The following is a 27,410-nucleotide window of genomic DNA, read 5'->3' as shown; positions in this document are numbered from 1 at the left end:
TTTTAAATATATTTTCTTGTCTTTTAAAATAATAAAATAGCTTTAGTATGACATCATTTTAAATTAGTGAGAACCTGATATAAAAATTTGGCATTCTGTGGATTTTAAGAGAAACCACTGCTGGTCATAAGATAAAGGCCAGTCATAACTGATAACTGAGGAATCAACAGTCTTTATCAATGTTTCCTTGATGACTGGGCCATCTTGAAAAAACAACAGGAAAACGTACCTATGAAAGAATTTCTGAGTCATTACTTCACAAATTTCTCCAGCGAAGAATCAGTAAAGGTAAAATCAAGTATATTGCAGTCCAAAGAGACTACTACACAATATAAACTTTCTGGCTGGGCGTGGTGGCTCACGCCTGTAATCCCAGCACTTTGGGAGGCTGAGGCAGGCGGATCACAGGTCAGGAGTTCGAGGCCATCCTGACCAACATGGGTGAAACCCTGTCTCTACTAAAAATACAAAAATTAACCCAGCGTGGTGGTGCGTGCCTGTAATCCCAGCTACTCAGGAGGCCGAAGCAGCAGAATCCCTTGAACCCAGGAGGCAGAGCTTGCAGTGAGCCGAGATTGTGCCACCGCACTCCAGCCTGGGTGACAAAGCGAGACTCTGTCTCAAAAAAAAAAAAAAATTCTTTGATGTCTTTTGTTCTAACCTCAAACTTTACGTAAAATGTTCCTACAACTGCATAAACACAACCCCCACATACATAACATGTATCATCCTGTCCCCAAAACTACCCAAAAGCAGGAAGTAAAACTGACACTAGGAGATGATGCACTTTTACTTTCAATTTTAATTCTGTCCTATATACAGTTGGCCAGCACATGCAACTACCACGAAGGTTAGACTCACTATACACCTATTCTTTTGGTTTTGTTTTGTTTTTTGAGACAGAGTCTCGCTCTGTCGCCCAGGCTGGAGTGCAGTGGCGCAATCTCGGCTCACTACAAGCTCCGCCTCCCGGGTTCACGCCATTCTCCTGCCTCCGCCTCTCCGAGTAGCTGGGACTACAGGCGCCCGCCACCACGCCCGGCTAATTTTTTGTATTTTTAGTAGAGACGGGGTTTCACTGTGGTCTCGATCTCCTGACCTCGTGATCCGCCTGCCTCGGCCTCCCAAAGTGCTGGGATTACAAGCGTGAGCCACCGCGCCCGGACTGTTTTTGTTTTTTTAAGAGACGGCATCTCACTCTGTCGCCCAGGCTGGAGTGCAGTGGCACCATCTCAACTCAATGCAACCTCCGCCTCCCCAGTTCAAGCAATTCTCCTGCCTCAGCCTCCCGAGTAGCTAGGACTACAGGCACATGCCGCTACACACGGCTAATGTCTTTTGTATTTTAGTAGAGATAGGGTTTCACCATGTTGCCCAGGCTGGTCTCAAACTCCTGAGCTCAGACAATCCACCAGCCTCGGCTTTCCAAAGTGCTAGATTACAGGCGTGAGCCACCGTGCCTGGTCATACCTATTGCAATTGAACTGTGGCTAAGATGAGCCATGTTGCCAGACCTCACTGCTACTCAGAATGTCTGCGAACTTGACTGCCTATCTGAGGACTGTTCATTCATTACTAGTCCACAGTGAGATTAAGAACTTCAACCAAATGTAAACCAACTACGTCACTAAGCACACTATTTATTATTTAGTTCAGCTAATAGTTTTACCTTTTGGAGCAAGGCTTTCTGCATGAAGATAGTAGTCCAGTGTTTCACATTCTGGCATAAGCATCTTACCTTGTTGTGGACCATTTTTGAGTAGCACTGGCCTAGACAACATAAATGTCTATTGTTTGTGTTTATATACATCAGTGAAAGGAATGGTAGGAAAGGTTTATTTGATTTCCATTATAGTAATATTCTCAAGAGAGTGATAGTTTATTTCCGTGGTAAATTCTTATAAAAGGGAACATTAAGAACACGACCAAATAAAATCACCCATTATTGATTTTGTGTGTGTGTGTGTGTGTGTGTGTGTGCGTGCGCGCGCACACACGTGCGCACGCACGCAAGGGCAAAAAAAGTAACTTTTATGAGAAAGAAATAGGATTATGGGGGGGATTATCCTTGTGTACATGAACTGGATAGCTTGTCTGCCTAAGCTTATTCTTGCCTTTTAAACGTATGAAAGCCACTGCTGGGGAAAAAAAATGTATTTCAGGATAATTTTTTTTTTTTTTTTTTTTTGAGATGGAGTCTCACTCTGTCGCCCAGGCTGGACTGCAGTGGTGTGATCTCGGCTCACTGCAACCTCTGCCTCCCGAGTTCAAAGGATTCTCATGCCCCAGCCTCCTGAGTAGCTGGGACTACAGGCATGTGCTACCACGCCCGATTAATTTTTTTCATATTTTTATTAGAGACGGGGTTTCACCATGTTGGCCAGGCTGGTCTCAAACTTCTGACCTCAGGTGATCTGCCCGCCTCGGCCTCCCAAAGTGCTGAGATTATAGGTGTGAGCCACCGCGCCTGGCCAGGCCCCTTTATCTCTTAATCATTAATGAAAACTGAAAAGTGAAAGGATGTTACTTAGAAGCCTCACCTTTAGTGATGCTGAGTGTGTTATCACCACTTGCTACAAAATCATAAAGTGCAACGAAGAGATTAGGGTCACTCTCGGTGGCTCCGAGCAAGTTCTCCTTGGAGCTCCACCTGACAGCCTCATTTAGTGCCTGGGGTTCAACATCACAACCATAGGGACGATGCAAAGCTTCTGAAAGACATAAGAAGGGAAGGCAATTCACGGTGAGTTCAACAGCAAAACATTTGTTTGAATTCAGTATATACACAGTATTTCAGCTGCTGGCTCCAGAGTAGGAAAGAACTGTATAGTATAAAGTGTTACGAAGAATGAGCAAATAGGCACTGTGTCTCCGAAGCATGAGGAAGCAATTTACTTGTTGAAAATGTAAAACAAGGTAGTCAGAGAAAAGACCACAAAATGAGAGTTTAGCCGTGATTTATATGCACTTACCAAAATCAGACATAAACTAATAGGAAATGCAGTTTTCTCAAAATGGAAAAAAGAATCTCAAAGAGAAATGGTTACTAGCTTTATAAAACATATAGGATATTTTGTTATAGTAGTAGTTGGAGTTTTAAGGAAGAAATGATGATAAGTTTCTTACAAGTCCACCCAAACTACCCTTATTCCTTTTTCTCTCCACAGAAAACAAACTGTAGAAAAGACAACAGGGATTATTTTTCAGAATTAGGTAATATTGTACAAATCCAGACCCTCTGTTTAAGTATAGAAAAAATTATTTAAAAAGTGCTTTTAGAAAAATATCTTTTTTTGGCCAACATGGCGAAAAATAATCTTTTTTTGTTTTAAAAAACAACAAAAGAAACATGGCCACACCCGGCCTGAATGACTTTTTTAAACTCTATTTTGTTTTCCTGAGCAGTGATTTTTTGTAAATATCAATAACTTAATTGAAGAGCCTAGAAAACATTACTATCATCGGGCATTTATTGAGTTTCTACTCAAAGTGGTCCAAGCCTTTTACGACCTGTTTTTTCCTCAAGCCTTTACAGTTTCTAAATTTAGTCATGGTACATAGCACAGGTGATCCCTATACCATCTTAAAGATCACCTGCTTCTCACAGCCCAGATCGATTATACAAAAAACATAGTTTTTCCACTATCGATTTTCTTGATCAAACTATTTTTAGTGCCTGTCTACAAAGGCAAACTATCCAAATGTCTATGTCATATAACAACACTTTTATGTCTCTCTTCTTCCACTTATTATTATTATCATTATTATTTTGAGATGGAGTTTTGCTCTTGTTGCCCAGGCTGGAGTGCAATGGCGTGATCTTGGCTTACTGAAACCTCTGCCTCCCGAGTTCAAGCGTGATTCTCCTGCCTCAGCCTCCCAAGTAGCTGGGATTACAGGCGCCTGCCACCATACCCAGCTAATTTTTTTGTATTTTTAGTAGAGACAGGATTTCACCATGATGGCCAGGCTGGTCTCGAACTCCTGACCTCAGGTGATCCACCCGCCTCAGCCTCCCAAAGTGCTGGGATTACAGGCGTGAGCCACCACACCCGGCCAACTTATTCCCCGCCCGTGCCCCTCCCCCACCACCGAGATAGAGTCTTGTTTTGTTGCCCAGGCTGGAGTGCAGTGGTGCAATCTCTGCTCACTGCAACCTTTGCCTCCCAGGTTCAAGCAATTCTACTGCCTCAGCCTCCCGAGTAGCTGGGATTACAGGTGCACGCCACCAAGCCCAGCTAAGTTTTGTATTTTTAGTAGAGATGAAGTTTCGCCATGTTGGCCAGGCTGGTCTTGAACTCCTGACCTTGTGATCTGCCCACCTTGGCCTCCCAAAGTGCTGAGATTACAGGCGTGAGCCACCAAACCCAGCCAGGCCAACTTATTTTTAATATAAAAATGGTTTTATCATATATGAAAGGAAAAACTCTTGAATTTATGGTTCCATTTATTTTCAAATCCATTCCCTGTTCTCCATCTCTACTGCCAATGCCTTAGTTCAAATCCGCAACATCTCAACATCTCTCACCTGGACTACTGCCTCCAGTCTTGTCTCCCTCAAATCCATCCTCCACACAGCTGGCAAAGTGATCTATTTAAGAAAAAAATTGACCACGTCACTTTTCTTAAGCTTCTTCAATAGTTTAACATCAAACTAAAGTCTCCTTTTCATGGCCTTCAAAGGCCTTTCATGATCAGGTCTCTACCTACTTCTCCAGCTTCTCCTCTCCCGACTCCATACCTCAGATTGTAAACTTTAATGTACACCATGCTGCTTCCCACCTTCTGGCCTTGGTTCACACAGTCCAGACTAACTGGAATGGGTTCTCACCCCACTTTTCTTTTGACTGGCTGATTTCTACTTGTAATACTCAGCTCCAATATATAGTAGTCCCCCTTATCCATGAGGAATATGTTCCAAGACCCCCAGTGGATGCTTAAAATCAGGATAGTACCAAACCCACTATATACTATGTTTTTCCTACATATACATAACCATGATACAAATTATAAGTTAGGCTCTGAAAGAGATTAATAATAAAATGAACAATTATAATAGTATACTGTAATAAAATTTATGTGAATGTGGTATCTCTTTTTTTCCCTCAAAATATCTTAATACTTTCAGACTGGGGTGGAGTGCCAGTAACTGAAACTGCATAAAGCAAAACTGGATAATGGGGGCTACTGAACCTCCCCTCTGTGCTCTCAAAAGCATCACAGTTGCTGCATTAATACTCCATCTTTATCTCTATATTAATAATACATTCTACATATGTTTGTTCCCCAAACATCATAACTTGTTCCTTGTATCTGGAATGGCATTCTTTTCCTATCAAAAGTTACATAATATGTGTTTAATAACTGTTAGCTAAATAAATGCCAATTACACAAACATGCAAGTGACAGGAAACAACATGTATCTTAATCTTAAAATCACATTAAACAGTATTTAAAAATTGGCTTCAGCCAGGCACGGTGGCTCAGGCCTGTAATCCCAGCACTTTGGGAGACTGGGTGGGTAGATCACCTGAGGTCAGGAGTTTGAGACCAGCCTGACCAACATAGTGAAAAACCCCATCTCTATTAAAAATACAAAAATTAGCCAGGCGTGGTGGCACGTGCCTATAATCCCAGCTACTTGGGAGGCTGAGGCAGGAGAATTGCTTGAGCCTGGGAGGTGGAGGTTGCACTGAGCCGAGATCACCGCTGTACTGCAGCCTGGGTGACAGAGTGAGACCCTGTCTCCAAAAAAAAAAAAAAAAAAAAAAAAAAAAAAGGCTTCATAACTTCTACATGATATACACACAGAAATTCCTGTTGTAGGTTGGCTCTGTAATTCTCCAGTTTCAGAGTTTCATATTCCCTTCTCTCAAAAAGAATATATATTTAAAATTCCAGTTAATTCAATTTTGTTTTACATTAAGATTATGATAAAAAAAGTTCTGATATCATGAAAAGTTAAAGTAGTTATGTTGTTCCTTATTTAAATGCAGAATTATAGTGAATGGGAACAGCTGTATTCTATACCAAGATAGCCAATTTGGGATGACCAAATCAACAAAAATCCATATTGTAAAAAACATTCTTCAAACCAGTTTCATATATCATATTTGTCTTTACTCTAATGCAAAAATTATCTACTCCAGCAGAATTTCCACTGGGCTACAAAATGCCAATCCTTTATTAAAATGAAAAAATGCCAAAAAAGTACAGAAAATATCCATATTTATTAGCATCCATTACTGAACACTAAATAATCCACACTTATAAATATATACATATATTTTTTTTTTTGCCAGTGACACTGGTAACACATTACAATGTTTATAAGTACTGTTTAATGATTATCAAACAGTTTAAGTATATTTAATTATTTGTAGTACAGGAAAAGTTCCGCTTGTTTGAAATTATGAGAAAAACTCAACAATAAAAAGAACTTTGGTACTATCAACGACCAAGTTAGAAATAGTAATAAGCACAAGCCAACTCTTAACCCCTATCAGGACAAAACCAGCAAATGTGATATAGTTATACCTTACTTTGTGAAACTCAGTATACTAAATTTTAAAGTCTACAAAACAGTAATTTGATCACCCTGAGGGTGAGGACGGTGATGCAATATTGAGCAGCTTCCTGGGCTCACACAACCAGGAGCTGGCCAAGAACTAGATTCCCACAGTGGACATAAGGGGCGCCATGGGCACTGTGGAGCTGCTGTGGGTCACTGACTGGAGGCCAATTCTGGACCAGGTGCCTTACATCCACAGCAAGTTTAAGAAGGATGACTGATTAAACTGATGCCTCCATGAACCCCTCTGCTATCAGGTGGTGCCAGCTCCTCCCATGTCAGCGCCTGCTGCATCTGGAACAGCCCAAGCCCTCAGGATGGATGTTCAGGGAATCTACAGTGCAACTTAAGATTTCTTGTATTTCTGAAAACAGCTGGGGTGTTTTAAGCACACAGCATTAAACTTCACTATGAAACCTGCCCCCTGCCTGTATATTAATCATGCTGATAACTCAGTTACTTTGATTACAGCCCCGAAGAATGACCCAGGGGTCTTCTCAAGCTCCAAAATGTTGCCAGTTTAGGAGAGTTTTCCAATGCTGTCAGATATTGTTTAATTATTATTATTATTATTGAGACAAGGTCTCGCCATGTTGTCCAGGCTGGTCTCAAACTCCTGAGCTCAAGCGATCCACCTGCCTTGGCCTCCCAAAGTACTGGGATTACAAGCACGAGCCACCGTGCCCAGCCTGTTTAATTATTTTAAATGTTTATTGGGGAAAAAGAAATCTCTAGTAATTTGAGTGAATACCACACGCAAGGCATTGTGCTGGGCTTCAGAATATAAAGATGAGAAAGCACTAATAACACCATCGGGACTCAATATGCAAAACTATCATCCATCTTTCCCTCCAAATTTGTTTCTCTCACAGAATTCCCCATTTCAGTTAATGGCAATTCCATCTTTTCAAACGTTGAGGCCAAAAACCATGGAATCCTTCATGGCTCCCTTCTTGCTCTCACATACAACATCCAATCCACTCAGAAATTCTATTGGCACTGCCTTCAAAAATATATCCAGAATCTAACCACTTCTCATTCAGTACCACTTCGTGACCACCATCATCTAGATAAGGGGACCCCAACCCCTGGGCCACAGACAGGTCTGTGGCCTGTTAGGAACTGGGCCACACAGCAGCAGGTGAGCAGCGGGCGAGCAGCGGGCCAGCAGCAGGCCAGCGAGCATTACCGCTTGAGCTCCACCTCCCATCAGATTAGTGGAGGCATTTGATTCTCACAGGAGCCAAAACCTACTGTGAACTGCTCATGCAAGGGATCTAGGTTGAATGCTCCTTATGATAATCTAATGCCTGATGATCTGAGGTGGAACAGTTTCATGTGAAACCACCGTTCCCCACCCCAGTCTGTGAAAAAATTGACTTCCATGAAACTGGTCCCTGGTGCCAAAAAGGTTGGGACCACTGATGTAGACTATTTCACTAGACTCCTGATTTCCATGCTTCCATGCTTGTTCCCTACTGTTTATTCTCAACATACCAGCCATCTTTCAGAGCATAAGTCAGATTGCTACTCCTCTGTTCAAGACTCTTCAAAGGTTCCCCATTTTAGAGTAAAAGCTAAAATCCTTAAAGACTCTGCAAGGTCCTTCACAACTGGTCTTGCCCAGCATCTCCTGCTACTATTCCTCTACCTCATTCTGGCCACTGATATCAATGCTATTGCTTGAACAAAGCAGGCACACTTCTGCCTCAGGACCTTTGCGCTGGCTCTTCCTTTTGCCTAAAACACTCTTCCCCATGACATTTCACCAAATGTTACCTTCTCAGTATGGCATTCTCTTATTATTCCATTTTAAAGTACATCTATTCCTGATAACACTCTCACATCCCCCACTGACTCCTTTCCTGATTTATTTTATCTCCATAGCCCTTACTACCACCATAGTGTATAATTTACTTATTTATTATTATATTCATGTATCTAAGTCTCCCTGCTAAAATGTAAGTTTTATGAGGACCAGGATTTTTGTCTGTTTTGTTCACTGAACAGTGACTCCAGAACAGTGTCTACATATAAGAGGCTCTCAAAAAGCTGAATGAATGAACTTTGTATACGTCCTTACTCACAGAGGATGCTATGAGAGGACAGAATATAAAACAAAACTCTAGAGTCTGGCAAGGTTTCAGACTTAAAATTAGATAAACATTTAAACTGGATGAACACAGGCCAGGCACAGTAGCTCATACCTATAATCTCAGCACTTTGAGAAGCCAAGGCGGGAGGATCACTTGAGGCCAGGAGTTCAAGACCAGCCTGGGCAAAATCATGAGACTTCATCGCTATAAAAAATTTAAAAATTGGGCCAGGTGTGGTGGCTCGCGCCTGTAATCCCAGCACTTTGGGAGGCCGAGGTGGGTCACCTGAGGTCAGGAGTTCGAGACCAGCCTGGCCAACATGGCAAAACTCTGGGCGTGGTGGTGGGTGCCTGTAATCCCAAGCACTTGGGAGGCTGAGGCAGGAGAATTGCTTGAACCCGGGAGACGGAGGTTGTAGTGAGCTGAGATCAGACTGCTGCACTCCAACTTGGGTGACAAAGCAAGACTCTGTCTCAAAAAAAAAAAAAAAAAAATTAAATTTTGGCTGGGCATAGTGGCACACAACTGTAGTCCCAGCTACCCAGGAGGCTGAGGCAGGATTGTCTGAGCCTGGGAGGTTGAGGCTGCAGTGAGCCAAGATCATACCATTGCACTCCAATCTAGGCAACAGAACAAAACCCTGTCTTTAAAAAAAAAAAAAAAATTAGATTAATAGGAATTCTGCACTGATGACAGTAGAGTGACAGACTGTCAATACGCAAGGACATGTTTATAATAAGGGGGAACTCTGAACCCAAAAGAGGACTCTTAAAGACAAGTCAACTTTCTGAAAGTTGTGTTATCTGACAAAAGGAGAAAACAGAATGAGATGTACAGCACGATTTTATGTAAATTTAAAAGATATATGCAGGCCAAGCAATATTATATTTCTGAAATATGCAAAGTAATAACTATAGGATAAAAGTAATTTTTGAGGCCAGAGTACTAAAAGAACCACAATTTAGAAAACAATCCTTTTTATTCCCCATTCCCCTTCTTCCCGTCTCTGGTTTTACGGTCTTTTTGGTTGAGTCAAAAGATCTTATTTCCTTCCTTTCTTCTTTCTTCCCACTCCTCTTTTGTTCTCAAAGAACTTAGGGTCAATTTCCTGCACAATCTGTCTGCACAGGATATCCACTTAAACACCATTCTACCCACTAGCACCAAACAAAAGGAAAACTTTTTCAAAGAGAAAAACATCCTAACATTTTTCTGAAGCTAAGAATGAACATATTTTGAATCATAAAGAGTAACGGAACTAAATGAGGGGGAACAAGATAAGGGATAAAGGCAAAAACAAAAGAACACAAAAGCCTGTGGGAAGAGCAAGTAAATGTCACAGTGTTATCCAGTAGCTATAGTCTATGTCACTTTCCTCATTGGTTAAGACAGACATGTCTGGATGATTCAGATGTACTGTACACGCCCAAATGCAAGTGTGTGGGGTGGGAATGGTTTATTTTTGAACAAAATGAAATGACTACTATAAATTAGGTAACTTAGATATCAAGTTAACTTATCTTCCATCATTCACTGCTATAGAGGTAGATCAAAGATTTAAGATGGGATAAGAGAAGACTGATTTTCACTCATGTAAAGAAACTAGATAACAGAAATATATTATCACAATTAAGAAAAGGCATGTTTTTTTCTATTGCTACATTTGCAGGCTACAACAAAAATAAAGCAAAACAGAATAGCCACTTGTACAAAGTAAATTATCATGATTAAAAAAGTTAAAACCCAAAATAATAAAACTCAAATTGAGAAAATTCCTAAGCTTAATGTTTAATTTTATTAAAAACACTTTTCACCAATTAGTCATTCAATAACTTTTATCAGTTTAATTAGAAATTTGTCAGGTAGTAATAGGAGAAATTAACATTACAAATTTTCGGTTTAGGCATTTTCAAGTATTTTATAAACATTTATCTTGCCAGAATTCTACTTTATCTGACTGTATATTCTCTAAGAAGCTAATAAGTTTTAATAACTTCTTTTAAAAATCATGTAAGGTAAATTATTCAACAGTTTTCAATATAGCTTAAGTTCTTCACATCAAGCCATCTATATCTTACTATTACAAAATACTACAAATTATCCATACATTCTTCCATTCAGTATTTATTGAGATCCTACTATGAGATATTCCCCCAAGAAGGCACACAAACTTTCACTGACCAAGAATGAAGACAAAAACAGTAGCAGATAAGATGAATTTTTTGAAATCTTCATTCACACTTGATTAATGTGGTTATCAAGCCTCCCCAAAACTATCAACTCTGAACCATACCTGTCAAGTCGGGCAGAGCAGATTCTGAGGCCTCAGTGCACAGGCAGCAAAGTGAAGTGTCCTGATCTCTGCCATAATTATTAGGTGGAAGGAGAACTGTCCCAAGGACCATACCTCTGCCCAGAAGCACAAAAGTTAAACTGTTCTGTGTAAAGAGGAAGTCTTAGAATTCCATTCTCTGACAAGCAATACCACATGCATGTGACATTTACTCATGTACTCAGTGGCCAGAGGGAACCAATAAAATGGTGAGCATTCACAATTCCCAAAGTGGGTGTAAAGTGACCTAAAAGATAATTTCCAGCAATCCGCAAAAGACTGAGTCACAATGGAGTTGCTTCAAAATCTCTGAGAATACTTTTAAAATATAAGTAAAATAAAAACCAACATATATATGTATAACAAATAGCCTAATAATAAAACAATGTAGAAATTACTATATCTCTATTTTATAGGGAGATGATGAGGTGAGATTAGAGAGAAAAGTTTCCTTGGAGAAAATCTGTTTATAATAAAACATGAAATACACTTTTAAAAGAAAGGAAACGCCTAACAAGACTCATCTTTTACATCACTTAAATAGTTCAAGAAACCACAAAGCCAAAGTCAAAGAAATAGCTGTGATCTGATTCATGAGCACAGAAGCCAAGAAATAACTGCCTTTGCTAACAATCTGGCTCTATAGCTTAATAAAGGTTAAAAACATGGCAACATAGTGTTGAAAACTTTTGAGTGTTAAAAGTTTATTTATTTATTTTTATTTACTTATTTATTTTTTGAGACGGAGTCTTGCTCTGTCGCCCAGCCTGGAGTGCAGTGGCGCGATCTCGGCTCACTGCAACCTCTACCTCCCGGGTTCAAGTGATTCTCCTGCCTCAGCCTCCCAGGTAGCTGGGATTACAGGCACCCACCACCACGCCCAGCTAATTTTTTGTATTTTTAGAAGACACAGAGTTTCACAATGTTGGCCAGGCTGGTCTCAAACTCCTGACCTCATGATCCACCTGCCTCGGCCTCCCAAAGTGCTCGGATTACAGGCGTGAGCCACCGTGCCCGGCCTGAGTGTTAAAAGTTTTTAAAGCAAAAAGCCCAATCTTTGTTAATAAACAGGAACAAAGTTAAAGAAAATTTAAAAACCTGAAAATGATAGTACTTTATGAGAATTAAACTAGTAAAACCCACAAATAATAGATGACTTTAATGTATGATCTACAAAAATAATATTAAAGAGTTTGTAGGCCGGGACGGTGGCTCACACCTGTAATCCCAGCACTTTGGGAGGCAGAGGCAGGTGGATCACAAGGTCAGGAGATCGAGACCATCCTGGCTAACACAGTGAAACCCCATCTCTACAAAAAATACAAAAAATTAGCCGTGCGTGGTGGCGGGCGCCTGTAGTCCCAGCTACTCAGGAGGCTGAGGCAGGAGAATGGCGTGAACCCAGGAGGTGGAGCTTGCAGTGAGCTGAGATCGTGCCACTGCACTCCAGCCTGGGTGACAGAGTGAGACTCCGTCTCAAAAAAAAAAAAAAAAAAAAACAAAAAAATGAGTGTTTGTTTAACTGTGTATCTGAGAACACTCATTCACTCAATAAATATTTATTAAGCACCTACTATGTACCAGCCCCTGTTCTAGGTCAATAAAAGTAACAGGGTAAGATAATAGGATGACAAGACTGAAACAGCCTTAGAGAAAATGGAAAAATAAAATGGTAACTTAAGCTTATTAGAGAAAGAATAACTTTAATGTAGATAATTATTAACTATTTACAATAACAAAGCTTACGTTTTCAATAAAATTATCCTTTATAAAGCCAGTACTTTCAACATCAAGGGACAAATAAAAGAGTTAGATGACTAAAGGTTACCACAATTATGACTAAGAATTTCAAATACCAGATTGAATATCTCATTCTCTGGATTATAGAAAAAAATGTATGGGAAAGGATCTTCATCATCCACATTCTATCCATATGTAGACTCTATACCATATGGTTTACTATTTAACCAATAAATCTTCTATTTAAATTACCAATAATTAGTAGTTACATTTTCAATTACTTATATCATAATTTGGAATAAAGAGGAGATAAATGGATAAACAAAAGGTGGTCTATACATATAATGAAATATTATTTGGCCATAAAAAGAATGAAATTTTGATATATGCTACAATGTAGATGGACCTTGAAAATATGATGCTAAGTGAAATAAGCCAGACACATCAAGGCAAATATTATATAATTCTACTTACATGAAATATTTATAATTTTTCTAGTTCTGGAAGCCTAGTTCTGCAAATGGATGGCTATACAACATTATTAATATATTTAATCCTACTAAACTGTACATCTAGGAATAGTTAAAATAGTAAATTCTGTGATACTCTGTCATAATTAAAAATTAAAATTACTAAGGTCTCCAAAGGCCTTTTATTTGTGTTATAGCTATCAGTATTTACTATATTTGAAATTAAACCTGAAATTTTAATGAGAAATTTGAATATCTATTAATTCTAAAATAACAATAAACCCATTATGTTAATAACATTTTTACTTAAAAAAAAAAAACTGTTTTCAAAAGAGAATTAAGAAGATAAGAGTAGCATTTTCAGTTTTTGCAAATCTCTTTAATAGGTTGAGGTGGGAAAGTGCATTACTTTAATGAATGTGACAAACTAAGGCCAGAAGCAAAAGAAGAATCTAAGCAAAGATGAGGAGGAGCGGGGGCATTCTGAGTAGAGAATGTAGGAAATTCAATGCAAAAACCCTGAGGTAGGAAAAGAACCTGGTATGTATAGGAAATAAGAAGTGTGGCTACTGTTAAGGAAGTCAGAAGATGAGCATGAAACAAAGTAAGGTAGACAGGGGCTGGCCAAATCAAGTGCTTAGGGATTTAGGATTCTATTCCAAGTACAACAGAAATCCAGTGAACAGTTTTAAGCAGGATGGCCATATGGTCTGATCTCTTTTTTTTTTTTTTTTGAGACAGGGTCTTGCTCTGTCTCCCAGGCTGGAGTGCAGTGGCGTGATCCTGGCTCACTACAACCTCCACCTTCCAGGTTCAAGCGATTCTCCTGCCTCAGCCTCCTGAGTAGCTGGGATTACAAGGTGTGCACCACCATGCCTGGCTAATTTTTGTATTTTTAGCAGAGACGGGGTTTTGCCATGTTGGCCAGGCTGCTGACTTCCATTTTTTAAAAGACCATTATTACATGAAAAAAAAAAAAAGAATTACATTGAGAACCAAATTAGAAGCAGAAAACTATGCAGTAGTTCAGCAATGGGATCATGTTGGCTTAGAATAGGATGGTGGCAGTGGACACAAAGAAAAGTGGAAGAACTTAACGATATGGTTTGAAGAGGGAATCAATAGGGCTTGCAGATTACTTGGATATAACATAAGAGAGAAGGAGAAAATAATGAATGGCTGTCAGGTTTTAGGCTTAACTGTAACTGGGTAGATGGCCATGTAATTCACTGAGAAGCAGCAGTAGTACAGGTTGAGTATACCTTATCCAAAACACTTGAGACCTGAAATGTTTCAGGTTTTAAATTTTTTCAGATTTTGGAATATTTGCATATATATAATGAGATATCCTGGGGTTGAGACCCAAGTGATATGGTATGGCTGTGTCCCTACCCAAAATCTCATCTTGAATTGTAATCCCCATAAATCCCTACGTGTCAAGGGCAGGACCAGGCGGAGATAATCGGATCATGGAGGCATTTTCCCCCATGCTGTTCTCGTGATAGTGAGTCTCACAAGATCTGATGATTTTGTAAGTGTCTGGCATTTACTCTGCTTGTACTCACTCCATCCTGCCACCCTGTGAGGAAGGTGCCTGCTTCTCCTTTGCCTTCGGCCATGAGGAAAAAGGAAAGGAAAAAAATATATCACCCCAAAATATGTCTCTGACATAAAAATTATTTTTGAGCCTAAAGCAATGAATAGGGGAAAAACTCTCCATATCCTCTTGCTTTTCTACCTAAAGACAGGATAAATATTCTCCTTTACTGGTGACAACTATAGACTCTTATCAGCCCAGAGATGGCCTGAGCCTGGGAGGTTGAGGCTGTAGTGAGCCAAGATCACACCACTGCACTCCAGCCCACATGACAGAGCCAGACCCTGTCTTTAAAAAAAAAAAAAAAAATTTTAAAAAGTAGGCAAAGAACATGAACAGACATTTTCCAAAGACAACATATAGGTGGCTAACAAACATATGAATAAATGGTCAAATCACTAATCATCAGAGAAATGCAAATTAAAACCACAGTAAGATATCATCTTGCACCAGTCAGAATGGCCATTATTTAAAATTAAAAAAAAAAAAACCAACTGATGTTTGCAAGGATGCAGAGAAGAGGGAACACTTATTCACTGTTGGTGGAAATGTAAGTTACCATAACCTCTATGGAAAACAGAATAGAGATTTCTCAAAGAACTACAAGTAGGACTATGTACTTCAATCCAGCAATCCCAGTACTGAGTAACTACCCAAAGGAAAAGAAATCATTCTATCAAAAAGACACTTGCACTCCATATATTTATTGCAGCACTATTCGCAATAGCAAAATCATGGAATCAACCTAAGTGTCCATCAATGGATGACTGGATTTTTTTAAATGTGGTATAGATATACCATGGAATACTACTTAGCCATAAAGAAGAATAAAATCACGTATTTTGCAGCAACATGGTTGGAACTGGAGGTCATTATCCTAAGTGAAATGACTCAAAAACAGAAAGCCAAAAACCCTATTTTCTCACTGTAAGCGGGAGCTAAACAATGGTACACATGGACATACAGAACGGAATAATATATTCTGGAGACTCCAAAAGGTGGAATACTACCTATTGGGTCCCATGTCATGTATGCTATTCAGGTGATGGTTACACTGGAAGCCCAGACTGAATTCACCACTAGGCAATATATCCATGGAAGAACTGCACTCGTACCCTCCAAATCTATAAACTTTTTTTTAAAAAGCAATAGAGGGACCTCAGCTTTTGCAAGATTAACTCTCTTTAGGTTAGTCAATAATAGTATAAGTACATGTTATTTTATTATTCTTTGCTTTACTGTGCTTTGCAGACACTGTGTTTTTCACAAATTGAAGGTTTGTGGCAACCCTACATTGAGCAAGTCTATCAGCACCATTTTTCTTTTCTTTTTTTTTTTTTTTTTTTTTGAGACAAAGTCTCACTCTATTGCCCAGGCTGGAGTGCAGTGGTGTGATCTCAGCTCACTGCAACCTCCACCTCTCAGGTTCAAGCAATCCTCCAGCCTTAGCCTCCTGAGTAGCTGGGAACCACACATGTGTGCCATCAGCCCCGGCTAATTTTTGTATTTTTTTGTAGAGAAGTGGTTTCACCATGTTGCCCAGGCTGCTCTCAAACTCCTGAGCTCAAAGCAATCTACCCATTTCGGCCTCCCAAAGTGTTGGTATTACGGGTGTGAACCAACACACCCGGCCAGCACCATTTTTCCATCAAGTGCTCACTTCATGTTTCTGTGTCACCTTGTGGTAATTCTCGCAATATTTCAAACTTTTTCATTGTTATTATATCTATTATGGTGATCTGTGATCAGTGATCTTTGATGTCACTACCGCCATTGTTTTGGGGTGCCACAAACTGCGCCATAGGGGACAGCAAAATTAATCATGACCACTCCACTGATCAGCTGTTTCCCTGTCTCACTCCCTCTCCTCAAGCCTATTCCCTGAGACACAACAATACTGAAATTAGGCCAAAACTGGGCACAGTGGCTCACGCCTGTAATCTCAGCACTTTGTGAGGCTGAGGTGGACAGATCACGTGGTCAGGTGTTCGAGACCAGCCTGGCCAACATGGTGAAACCCCGTTTCTACTAAAAATACAAAAATTAGCTGGGCGTGGTGGCACATACCTGTAATCCCAGCTACTCAGGAGGCTGAGGCGGTAGAATTGCTTGAACCTGGGAGGCAGAGGCTGCAGTGAGCCGAGATCATGCCACTGCACACCAGCCTAGGCAACAGAGCAAGACTCCATCTTGAAAAAAAAAAAAAGAAATTAGACCAATTTATAATGGCCTCTAAGTGTTCAAGTGAAAGGAAGAGTTGCATGTCTCTAACTTTAAGCCAAAAAGTAGAAATGAATAAGTTCAGTGGGCAAGATGTCAAAAGTTGAGATAGGCTAAAAAACTATGTCTCTCGTACAAGTTAGCCAAGTTGTGAATGCAAAGTAAAAGTTCCTGAAGAAAATTAAAAGTGCTACTCTAGTAAACCCAAACATGACAGGAAAGTGAAACAACAGCCTTACTGCTGATATAGAGAAAATTTGAGTGGTCTGCAAACCAGCCACAACATTCCCCTAAACCAAAGCCTAATCCAGAGCAAGGCCCCAACTCTCTTCAATTCTGTGAAGGCAGAGAGAGGTAAGGAAGCTGCAGAAGAAAAGTTTGAAGCTAGCTAGAGGTTGGTTCATGAGATTTAAGGGAAAGAAGCCATGTCCTTAACATAAAAGTGCAAGGTGAAGCAGCAAGTGCTGATTTAGAAGCAGCAGCAAGTAAGAAAATCTAGTAAGATCACTGATGAATGTGGCCACACTAAACAGATTTTCAGTGTAGACAGAAACACCCTTCAATTGGAATAAGATGACATCTAGGACTTTCATAGCTAGAGAGGAGAATGTCTAGCTTCAAAGGACAGGTTGATTCTCTGGTTAGGGGTGAATGTTGCTCTCAACTTTAAATTGAAGCCAATGCTCATTTGCCATTTTGAAAATCCTAGGACCTTTAAGAGTTACACTAAATCTATTCCACTTATGCTCTATAAATGGAACAACAAAGCCTGGATAAGAGCACATCTATGTACAGCATGGTTTAGTGAATATTTTAAGCCCACTGTTGAGACCTACAGCTCAAAATAAAAAAGATTCCTTTCCAAATATTACTGCTCATTGACAATGCACTTGGTCACCTGGTACATTTAATGAAATGTTGTTTTCATGCCTGTGAACATGACATCCATTCTGCAGCCCATAAATCAAGGAGTAATTTCAAGTCTTATTACTTAGGAAATACATTTTGGGCCAGGCATGGTGTCTCATGCCTGCAATCCCAGTACTTTGGGAGGCCAGGGTGGGAGGGCTGCTTTAGGCCAGGAGTTCAAGACCAGCTTGGGCAACATAGTGAGACCCCATCTCTAAAAAAAAAAAAAAAAATTTTTTTTTTCCCTAATTATCCAGGCATGGTGGCGCACACCTATAGTCCCAACTATTAGGGAGGCTGAGGTGGATCACTTGAGCCCAGGAGGTCAAAACTGCAGTGAGCCATGGTACACTGTACTCCAGCCTGAGCAGCAAAGCAAGACCCCATCTCAAAAACGAAACAAAACATTTTGTACAGTAATAGCTGCCATAGTGAGTTCTCTGATGGATCTGTTAAAATCAATTGATAACCTTCTAGAAAGGATCTACTATTCTAGATGCCATTAAAGAGCATTCATCATTCATGGGAAGAGGCCAAAATAGCAACATTAACAAGAGTTTGGAGTAAGTTGATTCCAATCTTCATGCATAACTTTGAGGAGTTCAAGACTCCAGGGGAGAAAGTAATTGCAGATGTGGTGGAAACAGCAAGAGAACTAGAATTACAAGTGGAGTCTGAAGATGTGACTGAATTGTTGCAATCTCATGACAAAACCTGAGCAGATGACGAGTGGCTTCTTGAGTGGGCAAAGAAAGTGGTTTCGTGAGATGGAATCTACTCCTGGTAAAGATGCTGGGAATACTGTTTAATTATGACAAAGAATTTGGACTATTACACAAACTTAGTTCGCAGCAGCAGGATTTGAGAGGATTGACTCTAATTTTCAAAGAAGTTCTACTGTAGGTAAAATGCTTCAAAAAGCACTGCAGATTCTACAGAGAAATCTTTCATGAAAGAAAGTGTCAATGGATTTGGTAAACTTCATTGTTGTCTTATTTTAAGAAATTGCCACAGCCACCTCAACTTCCCAACTTTCAGCAACCACCACCCTGATCTCAGCAGTCATCAACGTTGGGGCCAGGCCTTCCACCAAAAAAATGACTTGCTTTAGTCTCAGATGATCATCAGCATTTTTTAGCAATGAAGTATTTTTTAATGAAGGCATGTCCTTTTTTAATAGACATAATGCTAATTACATACTTAGACCACAGTATAGCATGAACACGACTTTTATATGCACTGGGAAACAAAAAAAAAAATTGTTTGACTCATTTTATGGTGATACTCACTTCATTGCAGTGGTGTGAAACCAAACTTGCAATATCTCCAAGGTATGACTATAGTCAAAGAGGAGTTTCCTACCTCTCAGACACTCACATTCACAAAAAATCAAGATGGCGTTTTAACCAGAACTATGCTTATCCTCCCCCTCTGTGTATTCAAATCCTATATTTTTTTCAAGGTATAGTTTAAGTTCCTAGATTCTCCTTGAACCTGACCTCTGGTCATTTTAGATTAAGTAATCTCTTCCTTTGCCTAAGCTCAAAGCACCCATTGCCTAAAACAGCAATTGTTATACTAATATGGGACATCCTCTATACTATATTTACTATAATTTATACATCCTGTTTTTATGTCTTTTTTTCTCAAGTTTCTGTAGGTACAGAATCAATGCTTCCAATGAAGTCAGCAGAGTGCTTTGCTAATAATTGACAAAAAAAGGATTAACTCATTTTAAAAATTCAGTACGTATGAGACTTCTTGCCACAAAAAGTAAAAGCTGTAACGGCATTTTTCTCTTTTTCTACATCAATGTTTCTCAACTTTTTTTTTCATAACCATTACTCTATGGAATAAAATTAAATTTAAGTAAATATAATTCATTGATTTTAATTCAATTTCTCCCTAACAAGAGAAATTAAATGCTAAAATGATAAAATTTTTTAGCGTAGCATTGAGCTTTGGAGGATCACAAACCATTGTAAATATCTAAGTTGTTATCACCCCTGTTGAAAATGCATGCTCTATACCTACCTAAACCATATACTTAAAGGTTCAAACAGGAGGTATTTGCTCCTGGTAGAGTAGGAGCCTTTTCTGATTATGTAACCATAGGTATCAATCTACTGGATTCAAAGTCTTCTATTACAGATAAAGGAAGAGCATTTTTCTAAGCAGAAAAAGACAATATAAACAAAGACATGGCCGGGAAAGGTAGTCCAAATTCAAGGCCAGATCAAGATGTGGAAACTTGGGTAGGCTAATAATTAACACTTTCAAACCAATACCAAATGTGTGTTCAACATTTACTCAGGGAGAAGCCTGAAGTTTACATTATACCTCTGCTCTGGTCCTGAAGACATCTTTGTCCCTAACTTGGAGTCATGACTCAGCTAAAAGCCCTGCAGTTAATCAGAATTACTGACCTCAAGTGTCAGTTTGGCATGTCCTTTGGTGGTTTCACACACTAGCCCAAACTGCTTATGAGAATATTTCCCAAAGCTAATAAAATACTTTCTCTGAGAGTATTTTTAGTAAACCATTTCTTCATCTTGTTACACTTCCTGTGAACCTTCAGAAACCAACTCCCTGAAGAGGAGCTCAGGTGGTACGTTCCTTAATCCAGCTCACTGAGTTTTTTGCATGATGAATTTGGCCTGATTAGAGAGATGACTGTGTGTATGTGCATGTGTGTGCATTTGTGTTTGTAAGTAAATAAGGTGAAATATATGTGGGCCAAATGACATGTTCTTGACGTTCAGACAAAATAATTCAGACTTATCACAGTAAGCAACAAGGAATCATTCTAGGTTTGTGAGTAGTAGTAGCACAATGTGCTATTTAAAGAATACTGATCTATAAGACTTATAGACCACCTGAAGTTGCAGAGAATAACTAAAAGTCTGCTGCAGAAAACTAAAGTGAGATGATAAGGGCCTGGCCACAGAATGGAGAACAGACAGATTCAAGAAATCTTTTGGAGAAGGGATTTGATAATTATCTGGAAATAAAGGATATCGGAAAGGAAACAAGTATTAAATCTCTGGTTTGGAGCAAAATGAATATAAAGTAACACCCAGATATCAAAGAAACTTGCAAGAACAAGACTAGAATGTAAGTGGGGTATTTCCGTTAAGGACACAAATTCAGAAGTAATAAACATGGCTCAACATTTTACAGAAAAAAAAAAGAGGAAGTTATTAGCATTCAAAAACATTTTTATCAATGACAAGAGTGGCAATAATTATAAGATTTTATACTCAATTTCTGAAATACTTTCTAATCCAAAATAACACATTTCTGGATGGTGCCGGATAACAGAAATTTCTAACTTCATTCTCTTTCCTGTTCATTTCGTGCATCCTCCCTAGGTGAAGTCATTCTCACACAATTCTTTTAATTATAAACTCTTAGGCTACTGGCTCCTGTATTAGTTTCCTGCAGCTGCTATAACCATATACTAGATGGCTTAACCCAACAGAAATGCATTCTCTCACAGTTTGGGAGGCCGGAAGTCTGAAATGAGCAACACTGGGACAAAATAAAGGTGTCAGCGGGAGACTCCAAGGAGAATCCATTCCTTGCCTCTTCCAGCTTCTACTGGCTGCCAACATTCTTTGGCTTGTAATCCAACCAATCGTCAAGGCCAGTATCTTCAAATCTGTCTCTGTTCCAGGTTCACATTGCCTTCTCCTATGTGTGTGTGAAATCTCCCTCTGTTACATGTGATGGCATTTAGGGTCCAACTCAATAATCCAGGATAAGCTCCCCATCACATGTATAAAGACCAAAAACTCCCCCCCACCCTGCAAATTTATTTTTGCTATGGGAGATAACATTCACAGGTTCCAGCGATTAGGACATGGATATCTTTTGAGGGGGTACTTTTTAACCTTAGCTCCCAAATGTCACCAGCCCAGAACACTTTCCTGATTAACAGATTGCCTGATTCCTATAGCCTATGGATAAGTAGATACCTTTGGATATCCTAAAGGCAACAAAAATCCATTTTGTTCCTACTCCTGATTTGTTTCTGTTTTATGTACATGTACATGTGTGTGTTTTGTTTTTGCTAATGGCATATCCAGGCATCCAACCCAGAAACATCATGATCATTCTAGAGTCCTCTTTCTTCCCTAATTTGCTCTATGAGTATATCCTATGCATCATACTTCTAAAATATCTCTCAAATCCACCCGTTCCTCTTCATTTGGTACCACTATCTTAATTCAGCTCCTCATTATTTCCTTGCCTGAACTGCTACAACATTCATTTATCACATTATGGCCAAAAACCAACTGCCCCAAAGTATAAATAATCCCCGGAAGTTCCCCAAGTCAAATAGCTAAGTTTTCAAAGTTTCCAATGAGTTTGTAATTTTTAAATGTTACACTTAATTATGTGTTGGTCTCTATGAAATACATGTTCCACGTCTCCTCTCTCCTCACCCAGCTCTTCATTCTTCTCACAAGGATCAATCAGGATCTTGTCTTTCGACTCTATCCTCAAGGAAATAGAGGATTGCTATAATTTATTATATTCGGAAACTCTGACTGAGCCACATATTGTGTCTACTGTGTTTTCCTCCTGCCTCTTATTAGAAATATGGCCCTTTCATGCAACTAGAAAGGTAAGATCTCTAATTCGGTCCTAACCAATTATGTTTCTTCGCTGGGGCTTGAGGCCAAACCTACTGCTGATGATAGAAAGTGTAATCTTGCCTTACTTAGTACCATGTGCAGATTTCATCCTTGAAACAGAATACTGGCTGAAGGACTGACCTACGGTAGAACACAGGGATTCCTGTGTTCTGGCCAAAAGAACCTCTTAATATCATCTCCCTAATAGCATCCCTTCTCATTATTTATTAGGTTATTATTTACCTTCTTATTGAAGGTATAGTTGTTCTGAGATAATTATTACGGTATTCACATTTGGGAAAGACTCATCTTTAAACAGCTGTTAGCATTTGACAGTATGATCACGGATTTTCCTCTGTATTTAATCACTGTACCTTGCACATAGCAGCCCCAAGTACTTTTGATATACTGTAATTTATAACATCATTACCTACAGCCCTGAAAGACAGGCATTATTATCGTAACTTACAAATACTTGGAAATGTCAATTAACTTGTTCAAGTCCCAAAACTAGTTGGTGTAACCAGGATTCGAAACCCTGGGTCTTTTCTAATTCCAAAGCCCATGCTCTTTTCACTATACCAGGCTGCCTCTCTAATGCAATAGAGCGTGGTACAAAAAGAACTGGAAAAGTCCTTTTCTTATCTTCTGGTGAAGACTTTGAAAACAGCCAGGCCCCAAAGTGGGCTGATCTTGATTCATCTGCCTATACATGTGATGATATTTAAGAGTTAAACCTAACAGACTAATCGGAATGATATGCATGTGCTTACCAAACAATCCATTTCATCAAATGGATTGCTGGAAATGTCTGCCATTTACTCCCAGCAACAGAGTAATCACAAATTTTTCCAAAGTGAATGCACAATGACTCAGAGAACAGTTTTTAAAATTTATACAGCTCGGTCAGGTGCGGTGGCTCCCATCTGTAATCCCAGCACTTTGGGAGGCTGAGGCAGGCGGATTACCTGAGATCAGGAGTTTGAGACCAGCCTGGCCAACATGGTGAAACCCTGTCTCTATTAAAAATACAAAAAAATTAGCCAGGCGTGGTGGCATGTGCCTTTAGTCCCAGCTACTCAGGAGGCTGAGGCACAAGAATCGCTTGAACCTAGGTGGCGGAGGTTGCAATGAGCCAAGATTGGGCGACTGCACTCCAGTCTGGGAGACAGAGCAAGACTCCATCTCAATTAAAAAAAAAAATTATACAGCTCATGCCAGAATTTAGAATCCATCCAAAAAAAATGTAACTTCTTCTCTAGTATGACTGGACAATTTCCATCCCTTCTTGGAACAACCTTATTTGGACCAAAAATTGAATAGACAGTGTCCTTCCCTTTGGTTTTTCCTCAAAAAAAGGATGAGCTGAACAAAAATCTTCCCTAATATATGGCTCACCTCACAAACATCTCACCAAAAAAGACAATGTATGTGTAAGTATTCATTAGGAAATATTTCTTATAAAGTTTCCCTAACCTTATTCTTTTAGGACACCTGTCACTGCACTGTAGATAATGTACTAACATAACAAGCTTTTCATATGATGTTAAAAAACAAAACAAAACAAAACAAAAAACCAGGTTCTTCTTGTTTCAGACCTGCGGAGCTAGTTCTCCAATATTTATGAAGAGGTATGTCTATATGTATATACACTCCCTACACATATTTGGGTACTGGCTGCAAGCTATTTCCTGCTGGCTGAACTCAAATTGCCTTAACCAAGAGAAACAAAGCACCTATTCACTACCCTTATTTCAGCAGCTACTGGCTACCCAAAGCAATAGAATTCTGATCCTCCATACAGAATGAGTGTTAGAAGAAGGAAAAAAACCATACTTCAAATTACAAAATTTTGGTTTAGGACACACTAATATAGTTTCGTTGTTGCTCAAATAATCTATAAAAGCATGCTCAGGATTCAGTCCCTGTGCTTTTACTGCTGAACATTATTTTTCTCCAGCTTCAAACAAGACTACCACGGAATTACAAAAGCACTGGAAATTTTTCATTACATACCTTAGTTAATAAAACTTTACTAGGCCAGGCACGGTGGCTCACACCTCTAATCCCAGCACTTTGGGAGGCCAAGAAGGATGGATCACTTGAGGCCAGGAGTTCAAAGACCATCTTGGTCAAAATGATGAAACCCCGTCTCTATTAAAAACACACAAAAAATTAGCTGGGCGTGGTGGCGGCACCTGTAGTCCCAGTCACTTGGAAAGTTGACGCAGGAGAATTGCGTGGACCAGGGAAACAGAAGCTGCAGTGAGCCGAGATGGCGCCACTGCATTCCCGCTTGGGCAACAGAGATTCTGTCTCAAAATAAATAAATAAATAAAACTCTATTAAATTAATTTTTAATAGATGCTCTGTCAGTATCAAACAGTGAATGACTCACAATAAAGCTCACTGTTATCGCTGGCTTCATTTATGAGAGGTAAAAATCATGCGGCAGCAACAACTCTGCTTCAACTCCACCACCACTACCAATACAGGTTGAGTATTCTTAATCCAAAAACCTAAAATGCTCCAAAATCTGAAACTTTCTGTGGACTGACATGACACTCAAGGAAAATGTTCACTGCAGCATTTAGGATTTTGGATATTCAAATTAGGGATACTGTCTGGGCACGGTCACGCCTATAATCCCAGAACTTTGGGAGGCTGAGGCAAGCAGATCACATGAGATCAGGAGTTCGAGACCAGCCTGGCCAACATGGTGAAACCCTGGTCTCTACTAAAAATACAAAAAATTAGCTGGGCGTGATGGCGTGTGCCTGTAATCTCAGCTACTTGGTAGGCTGAGGCAGGAAAATCACTTGAACCCGGGAGGCGGAGGTTGCAGTGAGCCAAGATCATGCCACTGTACTCCAGACTGGGTAACAGAGGGAGACTCTGTCTCAAAAAAAAAAATTCGGGATACTGAACTGGTATGCAAATATCCCAAAATCTGAAAAACATCCAAAATTCGAAACACTTTTGGTCCCAAGCATTTCAAATAAGGGATACTTAACCTGTAATGTCCTTCCAGTGCACTAATCCATTGATCAGGTAGGAGGGAGTGAGGAAAGAAAGGCCCTTTAAAGTTATCCAAAACACAAATTACAGAATCTTTTTTTTTTTTTTTTTTTTGAGACAGAGTCTCGCTCTGTTGCCCAGGCTGGAGTGCAATGGTGCATCACGGCTTACTGCAGCCTCAAACTCCTGGCCTCAAGCGATCCTCCTGCGTCAGCCTCCCAAAGTGCTAGGATAACAGGCATGAGCCACTGCACCTGGCCCAAATTACAGAATCTTTAAGCATAGGAGCTAGTAGCATTTCTTCACTAGGATAGCTGGGCCCAGGCTAAGAGAGGAATGACTTTGTGTATTTAAACCATCTCAAAAGAATGGTTCATTTCCATTTTCCTTTTCAGCTTTGCTAGATTTCCACTGATTCTATCTTGATGGCAGAAGGGCAGAATACGGTGTTCACAAATAAAAGGAGATCATAGGAGAGTCAAGGAAAGAATACAAATCAGACATCAAATTTCTTCCTGAATGCTGAGCCAGATTGTGAGGACTAGGATTGGGGACAGGAAAGAATAGGCAAAAGGTAGAGAAAAGCAATGAGATACTAACTCCACAACAGGAAAAATTAAATTCTGGACTTCTGAGCACCACAATATTCAAGAGCAATTTAGAAGATAGAGAATGGGAGAGAAATAATACATAAAAGGTGTTGAATACTTGGTTATATAAACCAGGTGCTTTACATGTATTATCATGAACCCTCATGTTAACTCTGTTAAAAAGATTATATTATCCCATTTCACAGATGAACAGACCATGTGGTAAGATGTAGAGATACAATTCTGGAATAGGATTTGGAATTCTGCCTCCTGTTTCAGAGATCAATTTTCTTGGACTATCAAAACCAGAAAGTTTAAGGGACCCCCACAACCACCTGATTGTCTTTCTGCACTTATGTAGTGAAACTGGCCTCTGACCCAAGGCTAGAAATGAGTGACTAACATAAGTCCTTTTCCATGATGAGGGAGTGGATGGTGAAGAATGAATTTAAGAAAACATAAAGCCAGACATGGGTAGCACACACACACAAAAAGAACAATATTCCTTATGAATATAGATGCGAAAGTCCTCAATAAATTAATACTAGCAAACCAAATCTAGCAGGATAATAAGATTATTTTACTATACCAACTATGATTTGTCCCTAGAGTGCAAGGTTAGTTCAACGTATGGAAATCAATATATAATACAGCATATTAACAGAAAAGAGTCATGCCTTGTAGAACTCTTTCTAGTTGTACTTAATGAGAATATAATATCATCTCCCATTTATTGAGTACCTAACACATGTAAAGTGTGAGGCAATATGAAATTCATTTAATTATAATAATAGCCGCATGGCAGCTGTTATGAGTATAAATCAGCAGTAGAGCATGGTGGTTAAGAGCATAGATGCTAGAGCCAGATTCCCTGGGTCTGAATCCTAATTCTACCACTTACTACATCTGTGATCAAGTTAACACCATTTCTTCAGTTTCCTCAACTAAAAGTGAACAGTATAACTTGGATGTAACCTAGATTCAATTTAATGTGAATAAAATACATGCTCTAAGTACAGATAACCTCTTTAATCTGTAATCCTTAGAACCTGTTGTCTAAGGTCAATCAGTTTTCCAATTCACAAAGAGGGTCTACACCACTGCTCCACAAGCAAGGTAACACACAGTAAAATAGTCACAGAACACATGAAGATTATCACAGCTTGCTGGTGAAGGAATAAGTAGTCCTAGTCAACATATTGGCTCAAATGTACTGACATCATTCCA

At 39.4% G+C, this 27,410-nt stretch overlaps 2 protein-coding genes across 8 annotated transcripts in view; one reads left to right on the top strand and one right to left on the bottom strand.

Moving 5' to 3' along the window:
• Nucleotides 1-27,410, top strand: part of FAM20B (FAM20B glycosaminoglycan xylosylkinase) — a 253,546-nt gene that overhangs the window by 101,675 nt on the left and 124,461 nt on the right. The gene's annotated exons all lie outside the window — the stretch shown is intronic.
• Nucleotides 1-27,410, bottom strand: part of ABL2 (ABL proto-oncogene 2, non-receptor tyrosine kinase) — a 115,100-nt gene that overhangs the window by 21,431 nt on the left and 66,259 nt on the right. For 4 of the 7 annotated variants that reach the window (XM_032160882.2, XM_058443415.1, XM_058443414.1 and 1 more), the window contains 2 exons: nt 4,529-4,591; nt 2,541-2,711 (listed from right to left, as the gene is read on the bottom strand). In XM_032160882.2, coding sequence (XP_032016773.1) covers nt 2,541-2,711; nt 4,529-4,591 — 234 coding nt within the window. Of the gene's footprint in view, nt 1-2,540; nt 2,712-4,528; nt 4,592-10,960; nt 11,112-27,410 lie in introns of those variants that run through there. The other 3 variants (XM_032160885.2, XM_032160884.2, XM_032160883.2) reach the window with 3 other exon arrangements.

The sequence above is a fragment of the Hylobates moloch genome, unplaced genomic scaffold (assembly GCF_009828535.3).
Source record: "Hylobates moloch isolate HMO894 unplaced genomic scaffold, HMol_V3 SCAFFOLD_8, whole genome shotgun sequence".
In the NCBI taxonomy this organism is placed as follows: domain Eukaryota; kingdom Metazoa; phylum Chordata; class Mammalia; order Primates; family Hylobatidae; genus Hylobates; species Hylobates moloch.
This window is presented reverse-complemented; position numbering and strand designations above follow the sequence as displayed.